General features: G+C 38.9%; 1 protein-coding gene across 3 annotated transcripts in view; it reads left to right on the forward strand.

Annotated features, from left to right (window-relative positions):
• SAR1B (secretion associated Ras related GTPase 1B) overlaps positions 1–23,445 on the forward strand; it is a 93,205-nt gene extending 69,760 nt beyond the window's left edge. For 2 of the 3 annotated variants that reach the window (XM_075209761.1, XM_075209762.1), the window contains 2 exons: positions 21,015–21,146; positions 21,862–23,445. In XM_075209761.1, the coding sequence (XP_075065862.1) occupies positions 21,015–21,146; positions 21,862–21,978 (249 nt within the window). In that variant the 3' untranslated portion in view covers positions 21,979–23,445. The remainder of the gene's footprint in view (positions 1–21,014; positions 21,147–21,861) is intronic. The other variant, XM_075209760.1, reaches the window with a different exon arrangement.
• The last annotated feature ends 541 nt before the right edge of the window (positions 23,446–23,986 follow it).

A 23,986-nucleotide genomic window follows, 5' to 3' on the forward strand; every position in this document is an offset into this window, starting at 1 on the left:
TACCAACCCTTGGGACCAGGGCCGGAGTGGGACTAAAAATCAGCCCTGGCATTTAAGGTACATAGTCCCACCTCAGCTCCAGCAGGAAAGAAAACATGTGACGGGCAGCGGCGGCGTCACCAAACAGGGCGTGACCTCATTGTGCTGTGGGTGTGGCCAACATGGGGCATTGATACATACATTATAATAATACATTACATTTATCATTTTAGACAAAAACACATGCACTAGTATTAGAAGCACACAAGCAGTACGTTGTGAAGCGGGACATACCTCCCAACTGTCCTTGCAGTCGGACCAGATCCTGACTAAGGGAGACATTCAGCCAAATTCAGGACTGTCCCACCAGATTCAGGACAGTTGGCAGACTGTCCTGCTCTCTCCTACCTGTCTTGGTCACTTTCACCACTTGTAGCAGCTGGTTTCTTTAACTCAGTTCATTCTTGTCTTGATCCTGGAATATTGGATGCCCTATTTTGATAAAAAAAAAAATGGGTACATGAGATTTAGAAAACTCCCCAGTGTTAAAACAATAGCACTCACATTTTATAATTAGGCCTCCCTCCAGTCCCCACAATAATAATATTTGCATTTAATAAGTAGACCTATTTCTCTCCAACCAGCCCCAACATTAAATTAACAGTATACCCATTTACTGAAAACATATTTCCCTCCCTCCAAACAGTCCCAGCAATAAATTAAATAGCATTAAAGTTTAATAAATATAGCCATTTTCCACAACCATCCCCGACAATAAATAATTATTATTCACATTTAATAAATAGCCCTCCTCCCCAAAATCAGCCCCATATTCAACTGATAGCCCTAAACCACCCCAGCATAAAATTAAAGGTTCCTTCATCTCACCTTAAATAATTAGCCCCCACCTACACTCCACCGTTAAATAGCATACCTCCCACACTATATTGAGATCCTCCCTTCCCTCACATATTATATTAAAATGCTGCACGCGCACACCACACACACGCACACTATAGCAACATGGGGCCACACAGAAACACTATTTGCCACACACACACTTAGCCACACTATTAGCGACGCTATTAGCCATGCTATGAGCCACACACACTATTTTCCACACACACGCTATTAGCCACAGACACACACGCTATTAGCCACAGACACACACGCTATTAGCCACAGACACACACGCTATTAGCCACAGACACACACGCTATTAGCCACAGACACACACGCTATTAGCCACAGACACACACGCTATTAGCCCCACATACACTATTTTCCACACAGACATATTACACACACAAAATAACACTACAATCAATGGCGCAAGAGTAATCAGAGGCAGCTTATAGCAAATTCAAAAAGGCCACACCAGTACCTACTCATAGCAACCAAAACAGCATCAAGAATTTGCTGACAAGCGCCAATATATGTAGGGAAGAAGGAAAAAATATATGAAGTAATAGAGCAAGGATGTAATTACTTCTCCAAGCATCAAATAACATTAATGGCAGATAAAATATTATCCCATTCAATATGGAAGTCCACACAAAAGTTTAGTCTAAAGTCCTGGATTCCAAAATGTAAATAGGGTCTTCTATAGTATAGCCGGTCCACTCGCGAATAACCCAATATACATAAAAGAAAACGAAAAACAAACATATTACGCACACACACACACACACACACACACACACACACCTTACATCCAGCAGCAGCACGCTGCCCGGCGGACGGAGAATCAGTGACTGCCGCCTATGCGAGCAATCACATGTGACAGCACCACGTGACAGGTGCCTTTCCATGTGATTTCTCACATAGGCGGCTGTCACTGATTCTCCGTCTGCCGAGCAGCGCGCAGAGTGTTGCTGCTCGGCGGACATGCGGACCGGCCCCTCTGGCCATCGGCCCTGATTGGGACATTCCTGTATGTCTTAAGTCAAAGGTCTTAAGTTAGAGTAATAACAGAATTTAGTGCTCTGTACATCTGTCAGCTTACACATTTTTATGGCGCACACATCTAAACTAAACATATCATGGAAGAACTAAAACCTTAGTTTCACATTTTCTTGATGATGTAACACGTAGATAGTTTGATATACATGGCATTTTAGACTTTTTATTTATCAAGGAGTAATTCTAGTGAAAGTAGATGAAAGGTTACTCTACTGGGGTTATTATGTCTAAATGTCTTGGGTGCTTATACCTCATGAGCACAAGTGTAATTTATATGGTTCATTGAGCAAAGGTCTTCAGAGATTATCTGAAGAGGCCAGCTGAGTGCATAGCCTGATTTCACAAAGCAAAGTCAGTTGGGATGTTCAAAGTGCAGATGGATATTTGATAGATCACAAGAGCAAATTGGAAATGCTTGAGCTGTTTTTTTTTTTTTTTAACTGCCTCAATTAGGACGTTTACAGACATCCCCTATGCAGCAGATTATACCATTACATCTTCTATAGAATTATTTGGAATTGGAGGATAATAATCTAGTTTAAGATTGTGGTAAATTAATTTAAGTGAAAGTCTCCTTAAAGGAAACTTTAAAAAAGTATTTACTCCTATTTTTGCCTATGACACTTCAAATAATTTTTTATATACTGTTCTTTTATATAGCACCTTTATATTACACAGCGATTTAAAAAGATGATATAATTGCTCACATCAGTTCCTGCTCCCGTGGAGGTTACAATCTGTATCTCCCACCACATCCTCATCACCCTCCTCATCATCCAACATCTATTTATATAGCTCCAGAAAATTCTGTAGCACTTTACAATTGGGAACAAACAGCTATATAACAATACTGGGTAATACAGACAGAGAGGTAACGGGTCCATGGTCGCAAGCTTACAATTTGTGGGACAATGGTTTGATACACAAGGGTAAGTGCTACATCATATTGCATATTTTTCCAGCTAGAATGCAAAGGTATTGAGTGGGCTGTATGCTCGGTCACACATCTATCTTGGTCAGAGGGTTGTTGTCTTGTTAGCTGTGTAGAGGGAGGTAATAGGTTAATCTAGGGAGATTAAAAGAGTGGTTGAGTAATAGCGTAAACTTGTCTAAAGAGGTGGGTTTTCAGAGAACGCTTGAAGGTTTGAAGACTAGGGAATTTCCTCCCTCGCACAATAAGACTTTCTTCTAAAGTGGGTGCAGTCCTAAAAAAGTCCTGTAACCGGGAATGAGAAGATGTGATGAGAGTGGAAGAGAGACGCAGATCTTGTGCAGAACGGTGGTGTCGAGTTGGGAGATATTTTAGACAAGTGAGGAGATGTATGTCAGTACAATTTTGTTGATAACCTTGTATGTTAGTAGAAGAACATTATTGGATTCATTGAAAAGCAGGCAACAAATGTAGATAATGACAGAGTGGCCCAGCAGAGGAATAACAATTTGCAAGGAAATTCAATCTAGCCACTGCATGCAAAACAGATTGTAGGGCTTTGAATCTGATTTTGGGAAGACCAGTAAGGAGGGAATTGAAATAGTCGATGTGGGAGATGACGAGTGCATGAACTAGAGTTTTTGCAGTGTCTTGTGTTAGATGTGCATATTCAGGAAATGTTTTTTTAATGTATGTTACATAATTTAGATGTAGTCAATGTGAGGAACAAAGTATAGTTGTGAGTCAAGGATTACACCTAGGCTGCGAGCTTGCGAGTTGGGATTTATGGTCATGTTATCAAGAGAAATAGAAATGTCAGGCAGAAAGCTTCTGTTTTTGGGTGAAAATATTAATTCTGTTTTTGAAAGATTGAGCTTAAGTTGGCAAGAGACATCCAAGATGAAATGGCAGAAAGACGGTCAGTAACAGGAGACAACACAGATAGGAGAGGATAGATATTTGTGTATCATCCGCATAGAGATCATACTGAAATCCAAAGGAGCTTATTAGTTTTCTTAGAGAAGTGGTGTAGATATAGAATAGCAGAGGACCTAGGACTGAGCCTTGCGGTACTTCAACTGATAAAGGAAGCTGAGTATAGGTTGATCCAAAGAAATTAACACTGAGAGCGATTTAGAGAAGTAGGATGAGAACCAGGATAGAACAGTGCGTTCAATACCTAGGCATAGTAGCAACTGTATGAGGAGAGAGTGGTCAACAATATCTAATGCAGCAGAGAGATCCAGGAGTATTAGAAGAGAGTAATCGCCTTTTAGTTTTTTTGTCGTGATCAAATCATTGACAACCTTGGTCAGCACAGTCTCTGTGGAGTGTTAAGAGCGAAAGCCTGACTGACGAGAATCCAGAAGGTTGTTTTCTGTAAGAAAGTGTGTGACACGAGTGTAGGAAATTCTCTCAAGAAGCTTGGAGAAGCATAGGAGCTGAGAGATGGGGTGGTAATTTGAGAGAGGTTGGGTAAGAATTTTGTTTTTTCAGAATAGGAGTAATCGCTGTGTGCTTGAATAGTGATGGAAAGATACCAGTAGAGAGAGAGAGAGAGAGTTAGAGGTGAAATGAGCACAGGAGACAGGGACCTACCAATTAGTGAGGGAATGGGATCAAGGGGACAGGAGGGTAGAGTAGGAAGATGAGACGAGAGTAGAAACTTCCTTTTCATTTGTGGGATCAAATGAAGAGGGTGTCAAAGGGTGCTACAAAGGAATTTAATTGAATGCTTGTTGAGGAAAATTATACCATTTCAAGCTGGATCTCATCAATCTTGTCTGTGAAATAGGAAACAAGATCCTGTGCACTGATAGTATTATTAGGGCTTGGGGCGGAAGGGTTTAGAAGATATTTAAATGTGTTAAAAAGGACATTTGTGATTAGAAGCACGAGCATAGATGAGAGATTGGAAGTATGATTGATTTGCAGTGTCCAGAGCATTTCAATAGGACTGGTAGATGGCAGTATGTGTGATAGAATAATTAGAGGTACAAGATTTAACTCTTTGCAGAGTTTTTGTAAATTTCATGGTAGTTTGTGTGCCACAGTTGACAATGAAGCCTGCGCAACATATGAAGAGTTGCTGGAGCCACTTAATTAAGGGCAGTTGCTAGGGTTTGGTGAAAGTGAGGAACTGCCCTATCAGGGGAGGAGAATGTAGAAATTATGGAAAGAAGGTGTTGAAGAGAGGTGGAAAACTCCCCTTCAGCAGTTTAGCACTTAAGATAACCTTACACAAATTAAGTAGTACTTGGTGAAAATTTGTCATTATAAGGGTGTATATGATACAAAGGAGATCACCTTAGTGTCAGTCATGCTAAAGGATGCAGGGGAGACTACATTTAATAATTTTGCCCTATTTTTATGAACTATACTGTGAGGCAACTTTGGTACCTTTTTGTACCCCTATTTTTGTTGCCCATGCTTCACTTTCCTATTGACATAAAATAGACAAAAATCCAAATGCTACAAAATAAAACTCCTTTCCACCCCACCCAAAAAATATAGATACAGATATAGCTATAGTAGAGTATAAAAGTTAATCCTGTCTAAACCAACTGTGACGACTATGTATTATTGTTATTTTCCCTCAATATTCAGGTATGACAATGTATATTGTATTGTATGTAACCTTTTAATATAATCTTAATGTGTGCTTTGCTTGATGACATGAGTCTGAACCTATGCAAGTGTCAATTAAAACTAACCAGGCCCAGGACAGATAAGGATCTCGGAGCAGTTTGAAGCCCCAAAGTTGTAAACCATCTAACCACTCACGCAGTTCAGAGGTGAGATATTCTCTGAGGTGCCCAAACATATATCTGAAGAGCCTGCAAGAAGGGTTTAAAATATTCTGCTTTAGACATTACATTGTGCATTTTTATGAGAGGGTCTATCAAGAATGAAATGTCCCATCTTTCTCAATTGTGTTAACTCACACACGCACACCAAGGGGTAAATGTATCATACCCCGGTTTCTTCAACTCGCGGGAGTTCGGCGTCTTCGCAGCTTAAATTTAAAGCGGCGCTGCCTTGTAAAGGGAAACCTTTACCCCCAAGTCTTAACTAGTAGTTTTATTTTCTAAAACTTGCTTGTGCAACCTATTGTATGTCTTCTCATTAACTTTTTGTAACTAAGCCTTGGAAACATTTTTCGGATAAAAATACATTTAATCTAGCATATTCTCCATAATTATTTGTAAACTTGCAAAGCCCAGGGAGGCTTATGATACATGTGTATGATTTAAGTGTGAAATATTAATAAGTGGTTTTGGTGACCATAAGGACACCATAATAAATCCTTTTGTGGTGGCAGAAAAGGTGTATTCATTACTAAGTGACTAAGGTGATGCTAGTCACTGCCAGCTGTTCAGATTGCTGTATCTGGGACAGGCTGGGTGTTCGTGACACCAACTCACTACAAATACCTGCAAACCAGGTATTTGCAATTTTTTTTGTCATTCGGTTGCAAAATATTTCTGGTCATTAAGGATGTTTTGTCTCCTCTTTTCACTGCATTAAAACTACCACATCAGACTGAGATAGAATTAGAGTGCTCAATGTTATCTCAATCTATTAAACTACAGTTTCCAAAATGGTAAGGCTGGGCGCACACTACAGTGTTTACAGCCAATTTTCGGATCGATAAACCAATAAACCGATAAACAACTGTTCATACAGATATTGCACTAGTGTGTGTATACTGCAATGATTAACGATCATTGTTCCAAAGTCCATTGTATCATTTAATTTGATTTTTAAACCATACTAAAAATGTCATAAAAATTCTGCAGTGTATATACAATCACGACCAGCAGTGTCCATAGATCTCTATGGAGTGTGCAGAATGATCTTTTCAGGCGATGGATATGACATACAGTATGATGAAAATAGATCTGAAGATAAATCGTGTAAAACATGTATAGTGTGCACACACGAATCTGCATGCTCATGGGGACATTTTTTTCTTTTTCTCTAGTAAAATCGTTAGATGACGCATCAGGAGAAATTTTCTGTAGTGTGTACACAGCCTCAGTTAGTCAGTTAGCTATAGTTAACTTACATTGCTAGTCTTCTCTATAACTACTGGTTAGCACTACTGCCTTACAGCACTGTATGATAGAAAATTTAGAATGTAAGCTCCAATGAGACTGAGACTAATATGAATGGTTAAATATTGTCTGTAAACATAGCAGGATTAATGTGGGAACGTTCCCCAGGCCCCCTTTCTCAGAGGACCCCTGGAACAGTTACTCTTGTTCTTGTAAGCAAGTGCCGACTCTTCCTGTTGGCCACTAACCCGCTTGATTTCCCTGCATGTCACACTCTCGCGCAGACATGCAAGACAGATCCAATTCATGAGTGCGCACAGGAGGCTTAGAGCGTGCTGTCGAGCTGGTCACTGGAATTAACACAGTATGCACGGTTTGACACTTTCTGCGACCTACCTAAATTTTAATTTAGACCGTTGGGGATCCCCAAAGTGCCCTGGGCTCCCCAAAGCCTTGTAAAGCACTGCCTAATATGGCTGCACTAGATCAATAAACAATAACTGTACAAAATGTATACACTTCAAAAAATCATTTCTCTGTAGTGTTTTAGTTTGAAAGCTGTTCATTTCAATACGTTCTTAGTGGAACAATAGCAGCCTCTCAGACATTTAAACTGTAAGTTAAGTACATTATGTACATGGAAGCCTATCCCCTGAAGGGAATCGTCCGCGTCAGCAAGTTATTGTTGACATTTTAAATGAGAAGTTTATTTATTTAGCATATCCTTGCAGCACTTTCATTACGTGCAAGAATGAACTTGATACTTGGCAGTGGCAGCATGTGTGTATGAAGCACCTGAAGCTTCATTTTATTACCTAGGTTGTTCTGGAATTAAAATCTAGATTTTGATAGTGTAATATTTATATATTAATACAAATATTGTTTTATAAAACCGTGCTTACAAAAAGAGTATAGTTTAGAATACAAGTCTTTTTTAAAATATAATCTTGTTTTACATTTGTGCTTTTTTTTTTATTTTACTATTGGGGAGCATTCCATTTTGATCTGGCTTAATAACTTATTTTATAGTTTACATATTTGTGTTACTACATTGTTTTGTGTTTTAGGGCCCGCTTTCACATCAACCGTTTTCTCCAGAAATAAGCATATTACGAACTTGTTATCCACCCTGGTAAAAACATGGTTCGTAAAAATAACTGTGGTTTGGACAAGAAAATCACTTAAGTCACAGCATCAACATCATAAAATGGCAATTAAGTATCTTTATTTTTTATACTGTGTAAATACGTTCATTAAACACTGCTCCATTTATTCCTATTTTTTTCCCTGCTTAGGAGTGCTGAGCTCCACCTGATGGCAGGGATATGTAATATTGATCTTTATTTGCGCCATACATGCAGTTGGGACTTTTTTTTTTATAGCTGATGCCTTGCAGCTCATGCTATAGTGAAAACCAACCCAAGGCTGGTCAGCGCAGGGTTGGTGTTTTTGGGGGAGTGCAATGTTAGCGTTGTGGCTCTGGCTTTGTTGCACCTAATGCAGCTCCCTTTTCTGCCTTCCCCTTCTGCTTCTAATTAGAGATGGGCGGGCTCGGTTCCCCGAGATCCGAACCTACCCGAACTTTGCCTATCCGAGTACCGAGCTGAGCACTCTCCCGCGCCGAGCAGGCTCGATACTCCCGCCCATTCGGAATCGAAATCGAGGCAAAAAGTCATTGTGATGTCGTCGGGGCTCAATTCTCGCGATATTTGAAATGCATAAATACCAGCCTCCACAGCAATCCATTTGACAGAGGGAGAGAGCAGTGTTAGGTCACAGGCTGTATTAGAGCAGGGACAGAGCAATAATTGTACACTTTATTCTTTGTATTATTATTTCAATTCTATTATTATTGGCAATTCTATTAGCAATTGTTAGAGCAGGAAGAGAGGAGGATAGAGGAGGCATTTTTTTTTCAAGATTTTGCACTACAAGTGCTTTGGGGTGTCCCATATTCCCCAGTATGAAAGAATAATTTTTCTGGCTGCCAAAAGTCATATTTAGCAGCATTATCTATCTATACAATATTTTGCACTACAAGTGGTTTGGAATCATTAAAATGGATTCAAAGCAGTCCACATATGAGCAGAATCAGCAAGCAGGTGCTGGCACCAGTCCTGATGATAGTGTTCCCAGTACGTCATCTGGTAAAGTTTATCAAGGGGAAAGCTTACGGATTGAGATAAGTTCAGCAGCGGAATAACAGGAAAGTCCAACCTGGGAACATATAGATAGATATAGAATATTCTGCGCTTGAACCTAAATAATGAAATACCCCAATATGTGAGGGAAATATTCTTTATATATCCTATTGTTGTCTACCCATTAATTATCAATCGTTGATAAAGACATTAAATGCAAAAATCGCATGTCATGAAAAAAAGCAGTGTCATTGATGCAAAAACACATGTCATGAAAATAACAAAAACATTACAGAATCGAGGAACTGCGACCATTGATTGAGTGCAATGGTGCACTAATATCTGATAGAATGATGTGATCCAATGGAGAGATCAACGATAAAGGGATCAAAATAAGGCAGTCCTTAGAGATAAGAATTGTCCAGCGTGCTAAAGTAATGTCCAGATAAATAGAGAGGGATACTTGCGCTTGAAGGCAGTCCCGGGTATGGTAGCTGTTCCTGAGGATGTCCAGTTCAGTCCAAATGTGGTACAAATGGTAGGCGGTTAGTCCTAGCAGTGGATGATAAGATGCCCTATAAGGGGAGTCAGCCGAGTTCTGGTAATCTGTTGTGCCGAGTGGAGTAGCGGCGTGCACGCCAACCGTGGAGCGCACGCTTCCTGGATGTCCAAAACCGGATGTGCACAAACCGGAAGTGGCGGGTGATTGGCCAACGCGTTTTGTCACCTAGGTGACTTTCTCAAGGCAGTGATGGAGGTATGTGGGGGGGCGGATCATTTATACGATGTTCGTGGATGATTGACAGTCTAAGCCGGGTGTTTTGAGATTGCCAGTCTGTTGTGGGTCCTGAATGTCTGGCAGAATCTGGCTTGTGGTGCCGATAGATAATATATAAAAAACACATACACATGATGGTTAGCATTATTTTGGTTGCATCGTAACCCGGAGGTAAAATGGAAGTATTACAACATTGTATAAAGTGACATATCATTATTATTATGACTTTTCTAGATGTGAGAATTAACATATTGAATGTAGGGAAACGGGTATCGGGTCAGAACCATTTTCAGATGCAAGTGGGTGTATTTTAGCCTTTTATGAGGATCTCGCAACTACTGTCTGTTACAACCTTACTTACTTTAGGTTGCTCTTACACACCTTTTTCAAACTTAAAAGCCCACCCTTTCACTGCCAAATCGATACTGCTTTTGATTTGAAAAACCCAACTAGCATTTCCTGCTATGCAACCTCACATATCTCAATGAATTGATCCTGTTATCGATTTCACAGTTTTCAAATTAATTTGTATTCTGTGGTTGGGTTGGAGTCTGTTCATTGGGAGCGACAGATGGATCAGGAAAGATGTTCTTGCCTATACCAAATGCAATGCTTTTTTTTAAAAGTGTAGTGGCAGAAAATATTACTTACAAACCTTATTAGAACGACCGTGCAAAAGCTTTATATAGTAACAAGCAGGGTCACTGGCACTGCGCGAGTCTGTAGCAGTATTTAGATATTCACACGTTATTTAGTAAATATACAAAAAATGCAATTTAATACATAAGATTTGTTGCTTTGTAGCGTTGTGGTGAGGTTTCCTTCCAGGAAACAATTGTTTACAACCATAAAATTAGGTTTTCAATATTTGTTGATCTGTCACGCATGTGATCTAATAGATTACTTTTTCTGTTCTAAATGTAAACTATATAAGATTTGGCAGCGTTACCCTGAGAGCTGTGGAAGATATGTGCAAACAAGAAAAAAACGAACTACTTTTACTTATATGTTTATGTGTACAAATAGGTAATTAACATATAGTAACATAGTAACATAGTTGATGAGGTTGAAAAAAGACACCAGTCCATCAAGTTCAACCTATTTTGGATCTCCTGCGATCCTGCACTTATATTTGAAATTAATCCAGAGTAAGCAAACGCCAATCTGTTTCAATTGTGAAAATCCCCCCAGACCCAATATTGCAGTCCTATTTTTACCCTATATCCACTACTATCCTTCATTTTAAATTAACTGTCGTATCCCTGGATACACCTTTCCGCTAAAAATTTGTCTAACCCTTTCTTAAACATATCTATTGAATCTGCCATCACAACCTTCCCTGGCAATGAATTCCATATCTTGACTGCCCCTACTGTAAAGAACCCCTTCCTTTGCTGGTTGTGAGATTTCCTCTCCTCTAACCTTAGGGGGTGACCACGTGTCCTGTGTATGGTCCTTGGAGTAAAAAGTTCCCATGAAAGCTCTCTGTATTGACCCCTAATGTATTTGTACATAGTAATCATATCTCCCCTTAGACGCCTCTTTTCTAAAGTAAACATGCCTAAACTGGCTAAACATTCCTCATAACTTAATGACTCCATAACCTTTATCAATTTTGTCGCCCTTCTCTGAACCCTTTCTAGTTCTAAATTATCTTTTTTATAGAGTGGTGCCCAGAACTGTACTGCATATTCAAGATGAGGTCTTACCAACGATTTATACAGTGGCAAAATTACACTGTCTTCCCTTGCATCTATGCCCCTTTTTATGCATGCCAATACTTTGTTTGCCCTTGCAGCTGCTGCTTGACATTGAGCACTATTGCTAAGTCTACTGTCTACGAGCACTCCCAAATCCTTTTCCATTATAGATTCTCCTAAATTAGTTCCATTTAATTTATAGATTGCGTTCTTGTTTTTGATCCCTGAATGCATAACCTTACATTTATCTGTGTTAAACCTCATATTCCATTTGGCCGCCCAGTCCTCCAGTTTATTTAAGTCCCTCTGTAGAGAAGCTACATCTTGCTCTGATTTTATTACCTTACAGAGTTTAGTGTCATCTGCAAAAATAGAAACTTTACTCTGTAAACCATTACCAAGGTCATTAATAAATATATTAAAAAGGAGTGGTCCCAGCACGGAACCTTGAGGTACTCCACTTAAGACTTTTGACCAATTAGAAAATGTTCCATTTATCACAACTCTCTGTTCCCTATTCTCTAACCAGTTTTCGATCCAAGTACAAATGTTGATTCCTAGACCCAGTTCCCTTATTTTGTAAACCAACCTCTTGTGTGGCACTGTATCAAAGGCCTTTGCAAAATCTAAGTAGACCACATCTACTGTCCTGCCCTTGTCTAAGTTCCCAAAAACTTCCTCGTAGAAACTAATTAGATTAGTTTGACATGACCTATCCCTCACAAATCCATGTTGATTTCCACTAATAATTTTATTGCGTACCAAATAATCCTGAATACTGTCCCTTAAAATACCTTCAAGTAGTTTCCCCACTATTGATGTCAGGCTTACAGGTCTATAATTCCCTGGTTGTGATCTCGTCCCCTTTTTAAACAACGGCACCACATCTGCTATTCGCCAATCCATTGGTACTGAGCCTGATGAGATTGAATCTCTGAAAATTAAGAATAGCGGTCTAGCTATTTCTGAATTTAACTCCATAAGGACCCTTGGGTGTATGCCATCTGGACCTGGAGCTTTATTTATCTTAATATTCTTCAGTCGCCTTTGGACTTCTTCCTCTGACAACCAAGTATTAATGGCATGGTTTCATTTCCATTTTTATGTATTACTCCTGCCATTTGTTCCTCTCTGGTAAATACTGAAGAAAAGAACGTGTTTAATACCTCTGCTTTTTCCTTAGTATCATTTATCAATTCACCCATCTCACTTCTTAGGGGTCCTATATTTTCTTTTTTAATCCTTTTGCCATTTATATACTTAAAAAACTTTTTGGGGTTTGTCTTACTTTCTATTGCAACGCGCCTTTCATTTTCTAATTTAGCCAATCTAATTTCCTTTTTGCATGTTTTATTACATTCCTTGTACCTATGGAAGGACTCATCTGATCCTTCAGACTTAAACAATTTAAATGCACTCTTCTTCCTTTGCATTTCTTCCCTTACCTTTTTATTTAGCCACATTGGTTTAGACTTAATTCTTTTAGATTTATTGCCTATAGGAATTAACTTTAAAATGTTGTTGGAAACATACACGTATAAGACAGCTCACATTTCTTCCGTATTTTTTCCTTCAAAGGCTTTGTACCAGTCTATGCACTTTATATACTCCTTTAGCATATTAAAAATTGCCTGTTTAAAGTCCTAGTTGATCCCTTATACCATTGCTTCTGGGAACTAATTTCAAATGAGACCATATTATGATCACTGTTTCCCAAGTGCTCCTTTACTTGAATATTTGATATTACGTCTACATTGTTTGTTATTTCTAGGTCCAGTATAGTCCGGTTCCTCTACTAATTGGGACATGTAATGGTCTTTTAGCGTGCTCAGAAACCTATTTCCCCTAGCTGTACCGCAGGTCTCAGTACTCCAATCAATGTCTGGATAATTAAAATCTACCATAATTAAAATTTGACCTAGTTGTGTAGCCTTTTCAATTTTCTGTAGAAGTTGGGCTTCCTCAATCGTACTAATATCTGGCAGTTTAAAGCATATCTCTATCAGCAACTTCTCTGAACTTTTTCCTCCGCTGGATATTTCCACCCACAATGCCTCTATATTATCACCAATATTCTCGTATATAACTTCCTGAATACTTGGTTTTAATTCTGGCTTAATATAAAGACATACTCCTCCTCCCCTTTTATTTGCCCTATACCTCCTGAAGAGAGAATAGCCTTCCAAGTTGACTGCCCAGTCATGTGTATCATCCCACCAGGTCTCCGTAATACCTGTAATATCATACTGCTCATTCATTGCTACTAATTCTAACTCCCCCATTTTACCTGTCAGGCTTCTTGCATTTGCAAGCATACACTTAAGTCTATTGCCTCCCTTAGGTATTTCTTTTTGCTTTAAAAAGGGCCACTCCTTAACGGCTATGCTTTCCTTTCCCCCCTCTCCACCCCCTTGACTCTTGTTAAATTCCTCCTTACTACTCTCAATGTCTATCCCATAAATACTTGCTTGCCCCTCCCCCCCGGAGCCTAGCTTAAAATCTCCTCCAACCTTCTAACCATCCTCTCCCCTAGCACTGCAGCCCCCTCCTCATTCAGGTGCAATCCATCACGACAATAAAGATGGCAACTGACCGAGAAATCAGCCCAGTGCTCTAAGAATCCAAAACCCTCCTTCCTACACCAATCTTTTAGCCACGCATTAACCTCCCTAATCTCCCGCTGCCTCCCTGGACTAGCGCGTGGCACAGGTAGTATTTCTGAAAATACTACCTTGGATGTCCTTGCCTTAAGTTTGCGACCTATGTCCCTGAAATCATTCTTTAGGACACCCCTTCTTCCTCTAACTCGGTCATTGGTGCCAACATGCACCAAAACCGCTGGGTCATTCCCAGCCCCTCCCAACAATCTGTCCACCCAATCCGCAATATGCCGAGCTCGAGCACCCGGGAGACAACACACTGTTCGGCATGCACGGTCCCGGTGACAGGTTGCCCTATCTACCTTCCTAATAATTGAATCCCCTACCACCACAATCTGCCTGGGTCCCTGAGTAACTTTGGTCCCCTCTATGCTGGAGAGACCATTCCCCTGGTTGCTAGAGGAAGCAGTCTCATCCAACTCTACCAATTCTGAACTGCTTTCCACAGTATCTTCATCCAATCTGGCAAATCTGCTGGGATTGCTTAGCTCAGAACTGGCCTGCCTCTTCCTCCCTCTGCTGCCCCTAATAACTGTTACCCAGCTGCCTACCTGTGCATCCTCCTCTGTCTCTGCTCCACCCTGCTCAGCTAACGCATCAACGGTGAGCTGTAAACTCTGCTCCAGGTTGGCAATGTCTCTCAATGTTGCAATGGTCTGCTTTAGATCAGTTACCTGGGCTTCCAAAGAGACCAATTGCTCACATTTCTCACAGAGGTATAAACCTTGGAACAATTCCTCCAAGTGTGCATATATATGACAAGATATGCATTGAGTGAGATCATCAAGCCTGCTACTACTCATCTTATTATGGCTAACCTAACTTCTTATAGCCTACAGTGAACTTGAGTACTAGCCTTTGCTAGCCACTTACCAGATTAAACCCCTTCCTGGATTCAACTCCTTACTGGATCTAACTCCACACTTTAAACAAAAACAGCACTTGAAATCAAAAAAGCAGTGAAATCATAAGTGAAGTGAATATATACAAGTGAAGAGATATACAAGTGAAAAGAAAAGAAACCTAGGTAGAATAGACTGTAAAACAAGGTGGCATAGCAGAACACCATATATAATGCAGGTTAAAATATGTTGCTTTATATTCATACTCTCTGATCACTACATTGTCTTGTTAGTTGAAAAAAAAAAAAGTATTAGAGAAGACATTGTTCATTTTTCCTGAATTACCAATCTATTGTAAACGCACTAAATATGAGTTGAATGTGCTTATATGGTTTTTATAGTTACAAGTTCAGACAGTTTATTAAAATCAGCAATAAATTAAAAACAAGAAAATTGATAATAAATCCATAAAAACATATAGATGTTTTAGAGATTGGGACCTGTATAAAGAATGTAAACTATATTGCACTCACAACTGGAGCGGACCAGCAAACTTCAATAAGGTGTAAGGTAAATTAATTCAAATGGTATAATCCACATAGGTGAGGCAAATTCTGAAAGTCTACTTTTAGGAACATACAGTTCTACCTCTTTACTGCAAGAAAAATTGACACACCAATTCCGTATGAAATTTTTTTTTGATCCTGTGTGACAGCTTCATGATCCAGTTTCCGGACACTGTGGCAGTCTTTGTTGTACAATAGAGCCCGTATTGCTTAACGCGTTTCTTCGCATATAGCGATTTAATCAGAGGCATATAGGTAGAACACACAGGGACTCATTTAAATGTCTGCCCATTGGAGCAGTCCATTAATTAATAGAGATGTGCACCAGCGACTTTTGGTGTCTTGTGTTTTGTGTTTTGGATTCGGATTTCCGTGATGTTTTGGGTTCGGATTTGTTTCACAAAACACCTGCCGAAAGGTTTTGGTTCGGATTTAAGGTTTTGGATTCTGATTTTTTTTGAAAAAAGCATAAAAAGTTCAAAAATCAAGTTTTTGGGCTTATTTTCACTCCTACGCTATTATTAACCTCAATAACATTCAATAACAAGCATTTCCACTAATTTACCGTGTATTCTGAACACCTCACAATATAGTTATTAGTCCAAAACGTTGCAACGAGGTATCTTTCTGGACTGAGTAGTGGAGTGGTCCCCACAATATAATAAGAAAACCATCAACTGGTATGAATCGCACCGAATAATGTACCTGGACTGCGTAGAGGAGTGGGTCACCACAATATATATAATAAGAAAACCATCAACTGGTATGAATCGCACCGAATAATGTACCTGGACTGCGTAGAGGAGTGGGTCACCACAATATATATAATAAGAAAACCATCAACTGGTATGAATCGCACCGAATAATGTACCTGGACTGCGTAGAGGAGTGGGTCACCACAATATAAATTAAAAACCCTGAACTTGTATGATTCGCACCAATAATGTACCTGGACTGCATAGAGGAGTGGGTCACCACAATATATATAATAAGAAAACCATCAACTGGTATGAATCGCACCGAATAATGTACCTGGACTGCGTAGAGGAGTGGGTCACCACAATATAAATTAAAAACCCTGAACTTGTATGATTCGCACCAATAATGTACCTGGACTGCGTAGAGGAGTGGGTCACCACAATATAAATTAAAAACCCTGAACTTGTATGATTCGCACCAATAAATGTATCTGGACTGTGTAGAGGAGTGGTCACCACAATATAATTAAAAAACCCTCCACGGGTCTGAATTCCACCCAAAAAGTTTATGGACTGCGTAGTGTAGTGTTCCCCATAATATTATTTAAAAATTTTGCAGCAACAGTCAACGTTGTTAAATATCTGATACACCTCTATCTGGACTGCATAGTGGAGTGGCCCGGTACCCAATTTAGTACCGGGGCCACAATACCTCCTCCAACCATGGTACAGAGCATTCATCATTGAGATCCCATCAAGTATGTTAAAGACAGACAGGGTCGAAGTGTTATTGGTTAACTTTGTAAACCAAAAAACTGTCCCTGTTGCACATAGTCGTGCAATGAAGACTGACTTTTTCATTTAAAGGCACCATCTTTCAAGTGTAGTGTTTGTAAGTCATATTATACTTTTGGTAAAATTTGTTTAATTTGTTCCTCTTTATGGTAACTACTAATAGAATTAAAGTATTAAATAGAATTAAAGTATTAAATAGAGTGGTATAGAGTGGTAGTGTGGTATAGAGTGGTCCCCACAATATAATAATAAAACCCTCAACTGGTCAGAATTCCAGCAAACAAGTATCTGGACTGCGTATTGGGGTGGCCCCGGTACCCAATTTGATACCGGGGCCACAATACCTCCTCCAAGTGTAGTGTTTATAACATCTTAACACTACACTAATTCTAGCACGTCAAAACCTCTTGTTTTAATAATGACAGGGCATTTAACTTTTGATTTAATTTAGTGAATTTGTTGGCATTTTCTTTTACTTTTTGAACATGGCAAACAACTGTTGAATGGTCACATAATGCCCAAAAAATAGTTGCAAGATGGAATTGTCCTTGGGCCCTCACACCCACCCTTATGTTGTTGTTGAAATAGGACATGCACACTTTAACAAACCAATCAATTCAGCGACAGGGCCTACCAAACAACTGTGGCTGAAATGATTGGTTTGTTTGGGCCCCCACACCAAAAAAAAATTCATCTCTCCCTGTACAAACTAAACAGGCTCTACTGAGGAAAGATGTCGTCCTCATCCTCAACCTCTGATTCCTCTCCCCCTACAGTGTGTACTTCCTCCTCCTCACACATTATCAATTCGTCCCCGCTGGACTCCACAACCACAGGTCCCTCTGTACTATCTGGAGGGCAGTGTTGTACTTCATTGAGGAATTGATTATTCATTTTTATAAACATCATTTTTTCAACGTTGTGAAGAAGCAACCTCCTTCGCCGCTCACTGACCAGGTTCCCCGCTGCACTAAAAACTCTTTCCGAGTACACACTGGAGGGGGGACAACTCAGTTAAAAAATAGAGCCAGTTTGTACAGGGGCTTCCAAACTGCCTTTTGGAGTTCTACCACGTCACTACCTCTAGTTAATTTAGATTGCAAGGCTTGTAAATATAAATACTTTGAAGATAAAAAAAGCAGGCTGCACAGACTGTGGAGCTAGAAAGTGAAATTAAATAGACCACGTTACTTTGGTGGCTATCTATGCCCCCCCGCCCCCGCCCTACACTTGTAGTTGAATATAAATAAAGCAGCCTGCATAGACTGTAGAACTAGAAATTCAAATATACAAAGAAATGGACAAATGCAGTTTGGTATCTCTCTGCATCAGATCCCCTCTCCACTGGGAGTAAAATAGAAAACTATTCAGCCGTTCTATAATCTAGAATAGAAATAGAAATTGAGAAAGGCAATTTGGTATCTGTCTGCATCATAATCATCAATATCCTCCTCCCGGTGTACAACATTCACACCTTCATTAGCCAAATCTGTAACTGGACTGTGAGTGATCCTTCCAGCATATGCAGAGGGCGTGCTGCAAATGCTGGATGGAGTCACCTCTTCCCGTACAGTGATGGGAAGGTCAGGGTTCACAACCAACAACACCATTGGACTCGCCTTGGGGATTTGGGATGTCATTTGTTTAGAAGGCAGAGTTCTTTGCTGTTTTGTTGTTGTTGCTGACAGCATAACTCTCTTAAATTTTTTGTAGGGGGGGAGGAGGGCTTAGATCCTTGGGTGAAGCTGGACCACTAGTCATGAACACGGGCCAGGGCCTAAGCCGTTCCTTGCCACTACGTGTCGTAAATGGCATATTGCCAACTTTGCGTTTCTCCTCAGATGATTTTAAGTTTCTCTTTTTGCTATTTTTTAAGAACTTGGGCTTTTTGGATTTTACATGCCCTGTACTAGGAGATTGGGCATCGGGCTTGCCAGACGACGTTGATGGCATTTCATCGTCTATGTCATGACTAGTGGCAGCAGCTTCAGCATTAGGAGGAAGTGGGTCTTGATCGTTCCCTACTTTATCCTCCAAATTTTGGTTTTCCATTATATGTAGCACAAGAGAGCGTACCCCTAAGCCACACACACTCGGCAAAGCCTTTAAAAATTATATGCGGCACAGGAGAGTACCACTGGACTTATACTGCTGAATCAGTGAACTTTGTAATAGCAGTACCACTGGACTTATACTGCTGAATCAGTGAACTTTGTAATATATCAGTACCACTGGACTTATACTGCTGAATCAGTGAACTTTGTAATAGCAGTACCACTGGACTTATACTGCTGAATCAGTGAACTTTGTAATATATCAGTACCACTGGACTTATACTGCTGAATCAGTGAACTTTGTAATAGCAGTACCACTGGACTTATACCCCTGAATCAGTGAACTTTGTAATATATCAGTACCACTGGACTTATACTGCTGAATCAGTGAACTTTGTAATATCAGCACCACTGGACTTATACTGCTGAATCAGTGAACTTTGTAATAGCAGTACCACTGGACTTATACTGCTGAATCAGTGAACTTGGTAATATAATATTGCAGTACCAATGGGCTTATAATGCAGGATTGGTTTTGCAAATTTTTTTTTTTTAATTATTTTTTTTTTTTTTTTATAACTTTTTTTTATTTTTTAAAACACTTGGGAATAATGGGGAAATAACTATGCCCTTAGAAGCACAGAGCACAGGACACAGCACCACTGGACTGAACAGGACACAGCACAGGACCCAGCAGCACCACTGAACTCAAAATTGACAGAGCACAGCACACAGCACCACTGGACTGATACTGCAGAACACAGCACAGCAATAAACAGCACAGCACGAGATCTACCAGGACAGAGGACCACCTAACACACCCTCCCTCTACCCTGATCAATGCCCAAGTGAAGATGGCGGCGACTAGCGGGGAATTTATAGGATCCGAGTATCGCGAGATCCGACAGCGGGATTATGACTCAGAGCCTCAGTTTCAAGTTTTCATTTGGCGCCAATACCCAGATCTGTCTCGGATCCAACTCGGATCGGAAAGGTTCGGGTGGGCTCGGATTCACAAAATCCGAGTGAGCTCAACTCTATTAATTAATCACCTGATTAGCTTTAAGCAAGTATGCTGCTTCAAATTAAGCACATACAAATGCATAAGTTACATTTAATAAAATGATTCTAATTAATTGATCAGCCGTGTTATGTATGCTAAAACAGAGTGGACCAAGAAAGCAGTTTCAAACAAAAGATAGAATGCATGTAAAATCAAAGAATAAAGTGAAAAGTCCTTTTGTATTTTCAATTACTTCACTTTTAATATCTGAGAAGCACTCACAACATCTGGGCTCACCTAAATAGGAATTAATAATTCCAACTTTAAAAATGACTCCAGGGAGACTTGAGTTAATTACTTGTAGAGAGAGTATGCGCTCCCTACATACTGTAGCTCTAGGCTTCTATAACATCCTGTGCACCACTACTTTGTCAGTGGAAGCCAGTAGGTCCTGAAGGTCCTTATTCCTCTCAAAACAAACAAGTTGGACCTTATTATGCTTGAATATACAATAGAAAATCCAAGAAAGAAACTTTATAAACTTAAAAGCTTTCCGATATAATGTTAAGAGCATAATTTCAAAACAAGGCATGTGGCATGATTGCTCCCACTGATTGTAATGGGTAAGCTGTCATACCACCCACCATGTACAATGGTGATCATTGCTAATTTAACCGTGTAGGTCAGTGTTTAACTGCATATTATTTGGTCATATATTGCTAATAATCCTGTTTTAGCTAGTTAAGTCTAGACAGTCAATTATTTGACTTTTTCCAAAATGTTCTTGAATGTTGTTTTTCTACATTATTTAATGTCTTTGTGTGTATATTTTTCTTTTTGACTTTAGGAGTTGCTGGCAGATGAAACAATTAGTAGTGTTCCAATCCTACTTCTTGGCAACAAGATTGATAGACCAGAGGCCATCAGTGAAGAGAGGCTTTTGCACACATTTGGAATTTATGGTCATACAACAGGAAAGGTACTGATTTTATCTTTTACTGTTGGACTAGAAGTTTCTGATCACTCAAGAGAAGCTTTATCATTTTAAATTTTGTACTTTCCAGTTTAAGAAACCTATATTTAAGCTTAAATTTCCATTTAACTTTATTTATTTTATTTTCAACAACATTTTTTCTTTTAGTTATCCTTTGCTCCTTCTTTTGTGTTGAATACCTTCAGACTAGATGCTTTGTTAACTTTATTACTTTATTGATTCCTTTATTAACAAAGAGCTATGTATCTTACTCCTTAAGATCATTTTCAGTGGACTTCTTTGTCTTGTATAACAACATGAGGCAGAAAATCATGTTATGTGGTGGACTGTAGCATGCATTAGTGTTCCTACACACATTCTCACTACCTTTTTGTTTACACGCTTTCTTAATAGTTTTCGAAATGTTTGCATAGTTTTGCAAACCTTTTGAAGCTTAGACTATTGCTATATATTATTTTGATAGCTAGTGTTTCAGCCTTGCTGTGTATTGATGGCTACAATGTATCAATTATGTCACTTTTATCATTCTAAGCAAAGCTTGCATTCCATACATACTTCCATACATACTTTTGACAATCACTATGCTCTATGTATATGCTCATCCAGGAATACTTCGGAGAATAATAATCTTGATTCACATCCCTTTATGTTTTTAGTTATGTGCTACAGTTGCCTATTGTAAAGTTGTTGTTGTTTTCAGGGGAAAGTGCCAATAAAGCAGTTGAACACCAGACCACTTGAAGTGTTTATGTGCAGCATACTGAAGAGACAAGGCTACGGAGAAGGATTTCGCTGGTTATCGCAGTACATCAACTGAAAGCAGACAAGCCCTGGCTATTTTATCCCTCTTTTATCTCATTGCTCATATTTTTATAACTTGAATTTAATTGATACACTGGTTAAAGCGACATTTCAGGAAGATATGATTAAAAGTGCAATACTGTACCAGTTTTATTTTAATACCTTATCATATGCAGCATTTGGATTTGTATGCTATATACATTGCTATGCCAAATATTTCTAACTTTATTCTATGAATATAGTTTGAGTCAGTTTTAGTCCAGAATTGCGTCATCCACGCAATGCAGCAACTACAATAGCTGTTAGTATGTAGTAAAACTCATTTAGAGATCTGTATCTGTATATTTTGATATCCAGGTCCACTTTCAGGGGCATACCTACATGTAGGACTATCACTGCCTGGCATTGCCCATCCATGTACTTTGACACAACCAAAGAACATCACTACATCTGCCTTAATTTACTGGCACCATCCACTTATTTTTAATTTTTATAATGCTTATGTTATGCATTCATCCATATTACAGATAGATTTTGTTTTGTTTTTTTATGCTAATTCGATTTCCTTGTAGCAAGTCAGGCTACATATGGTATCATAAGCGTACACACACACAAGAGCCAGATGTTTTAATAAATTTAGAATTTGCACAAACAGGCTAACTATTGCTAATTTTAATAATATTTTGTAGCTACCCTCGACTATTTAAAAGTTATAGCATTGTTTTAAGAGGGGAGGGAAGTAGGTAAAAAGAATATCAAATAGGTATTTTTTATTGTTTACTCCACATCATTCTATATTAATTTTGTTGTTTGAATGTAAAGTTTAAATGTTTAAACTGTTTGAAAATAGCTAGGATTGCAAGTTCATTATTCATTTATATTTGTACCATTGACCAATTGATCCAACCAATAAAATGAAATCACAAAACCAAAATGCTTTGAAAGAGCATTGCATTCATAATCCTAAGAATGTAACCGTTAATTTAACCTGGACATTACTTTACGGAAGGTTATAAAATGATGTTTGATTGGTAATAATTCTAGGATTATATGTTTAGATTTCTGAAAATATTATTTACCCTTGATCATGGTACTCACATTACTTTGTCTAAATGTCGGACCAGCATAGCTTGAAAAGATGTAATTTTACATTTCTTATACAATAATTTATGGACTTCTTCAATAACTGTTGTGAAGTGTGAATAACTTTTATCTAGATTTTGTAGTTATGTAACAGAATGGCACTGTAATCACTGCTACAGATTGGTATAGACTAGGGTTAGGCTTGTGGCTATCGAGCAGCTGTAGAACTAGAGGTCTGCGCTCCAGGGGATTGCAGTACATGCTGGGACCTGTAGTACCATTACAGCTGGAAAGTCACAGGCTGCCTACTTCCCACACCTTCCTGGAGTGCCCTCTTCCTTTGATTTTTTTTTTTTTTTTTGAATTCCCTATCAAAGTCGTATACACGTACATGTGTGTGTGTGTGTGTGTGTGTGTATATATATATATATATGTGTATATATATGTATATATGTGTGTATGTATATATATATATATATATATATATATATATATATATATATATATATATATATATATATATATTAGAGATGCTCACTGACCCCCGTGTTTTGGATCTGGATTACCTTCGTGTTTTGGTTTTGCAAAACCGCCCTTGCGTGTTTTGGTTAAAAATCAATGTTTTGGGCATAAAATAACCTAATTTAGTGCTCCACCTGTTTCTTGGATAAGTAAGGTAATTCTTAAGCTAATAAATTAGGAAGAAAACCGTTTAATCCCTGGTAGGCCGTCCTTAATTCTCCACACAAACCTGGTTGTCTTTGCCTATTGGCAATGCAGCCATCATCTTTGGGTGTATATTACACCCTCCACTTGTAGTTGAATAGAAAAAAAGCAGCCTTCATAGACTGTGGAATTAGAAAGTAAAAATAAATTGACCACGGTAGTTTAGTGGCTATCTATGCTCCCCTCAAAAGTGGCATCCTCAATTGGTGTATCAC

The sequence above is a fragment of the Mixophyes fleayi genome, chromosome 4 (assembly GCF_038048845.1).
Source record: "Mixophyes fleayi isolate aMixFle1 chromosome 4, aMixFle1.hap1, whole genome shotgun sequence".
Classification (NCBI taxonomy): domain Eukaryota; kingdom Metazoa; phylum Chordata; class Amphibia; order Anura; family Limnodynastidae; genus Mixophyes; species Mixophyes fleayi.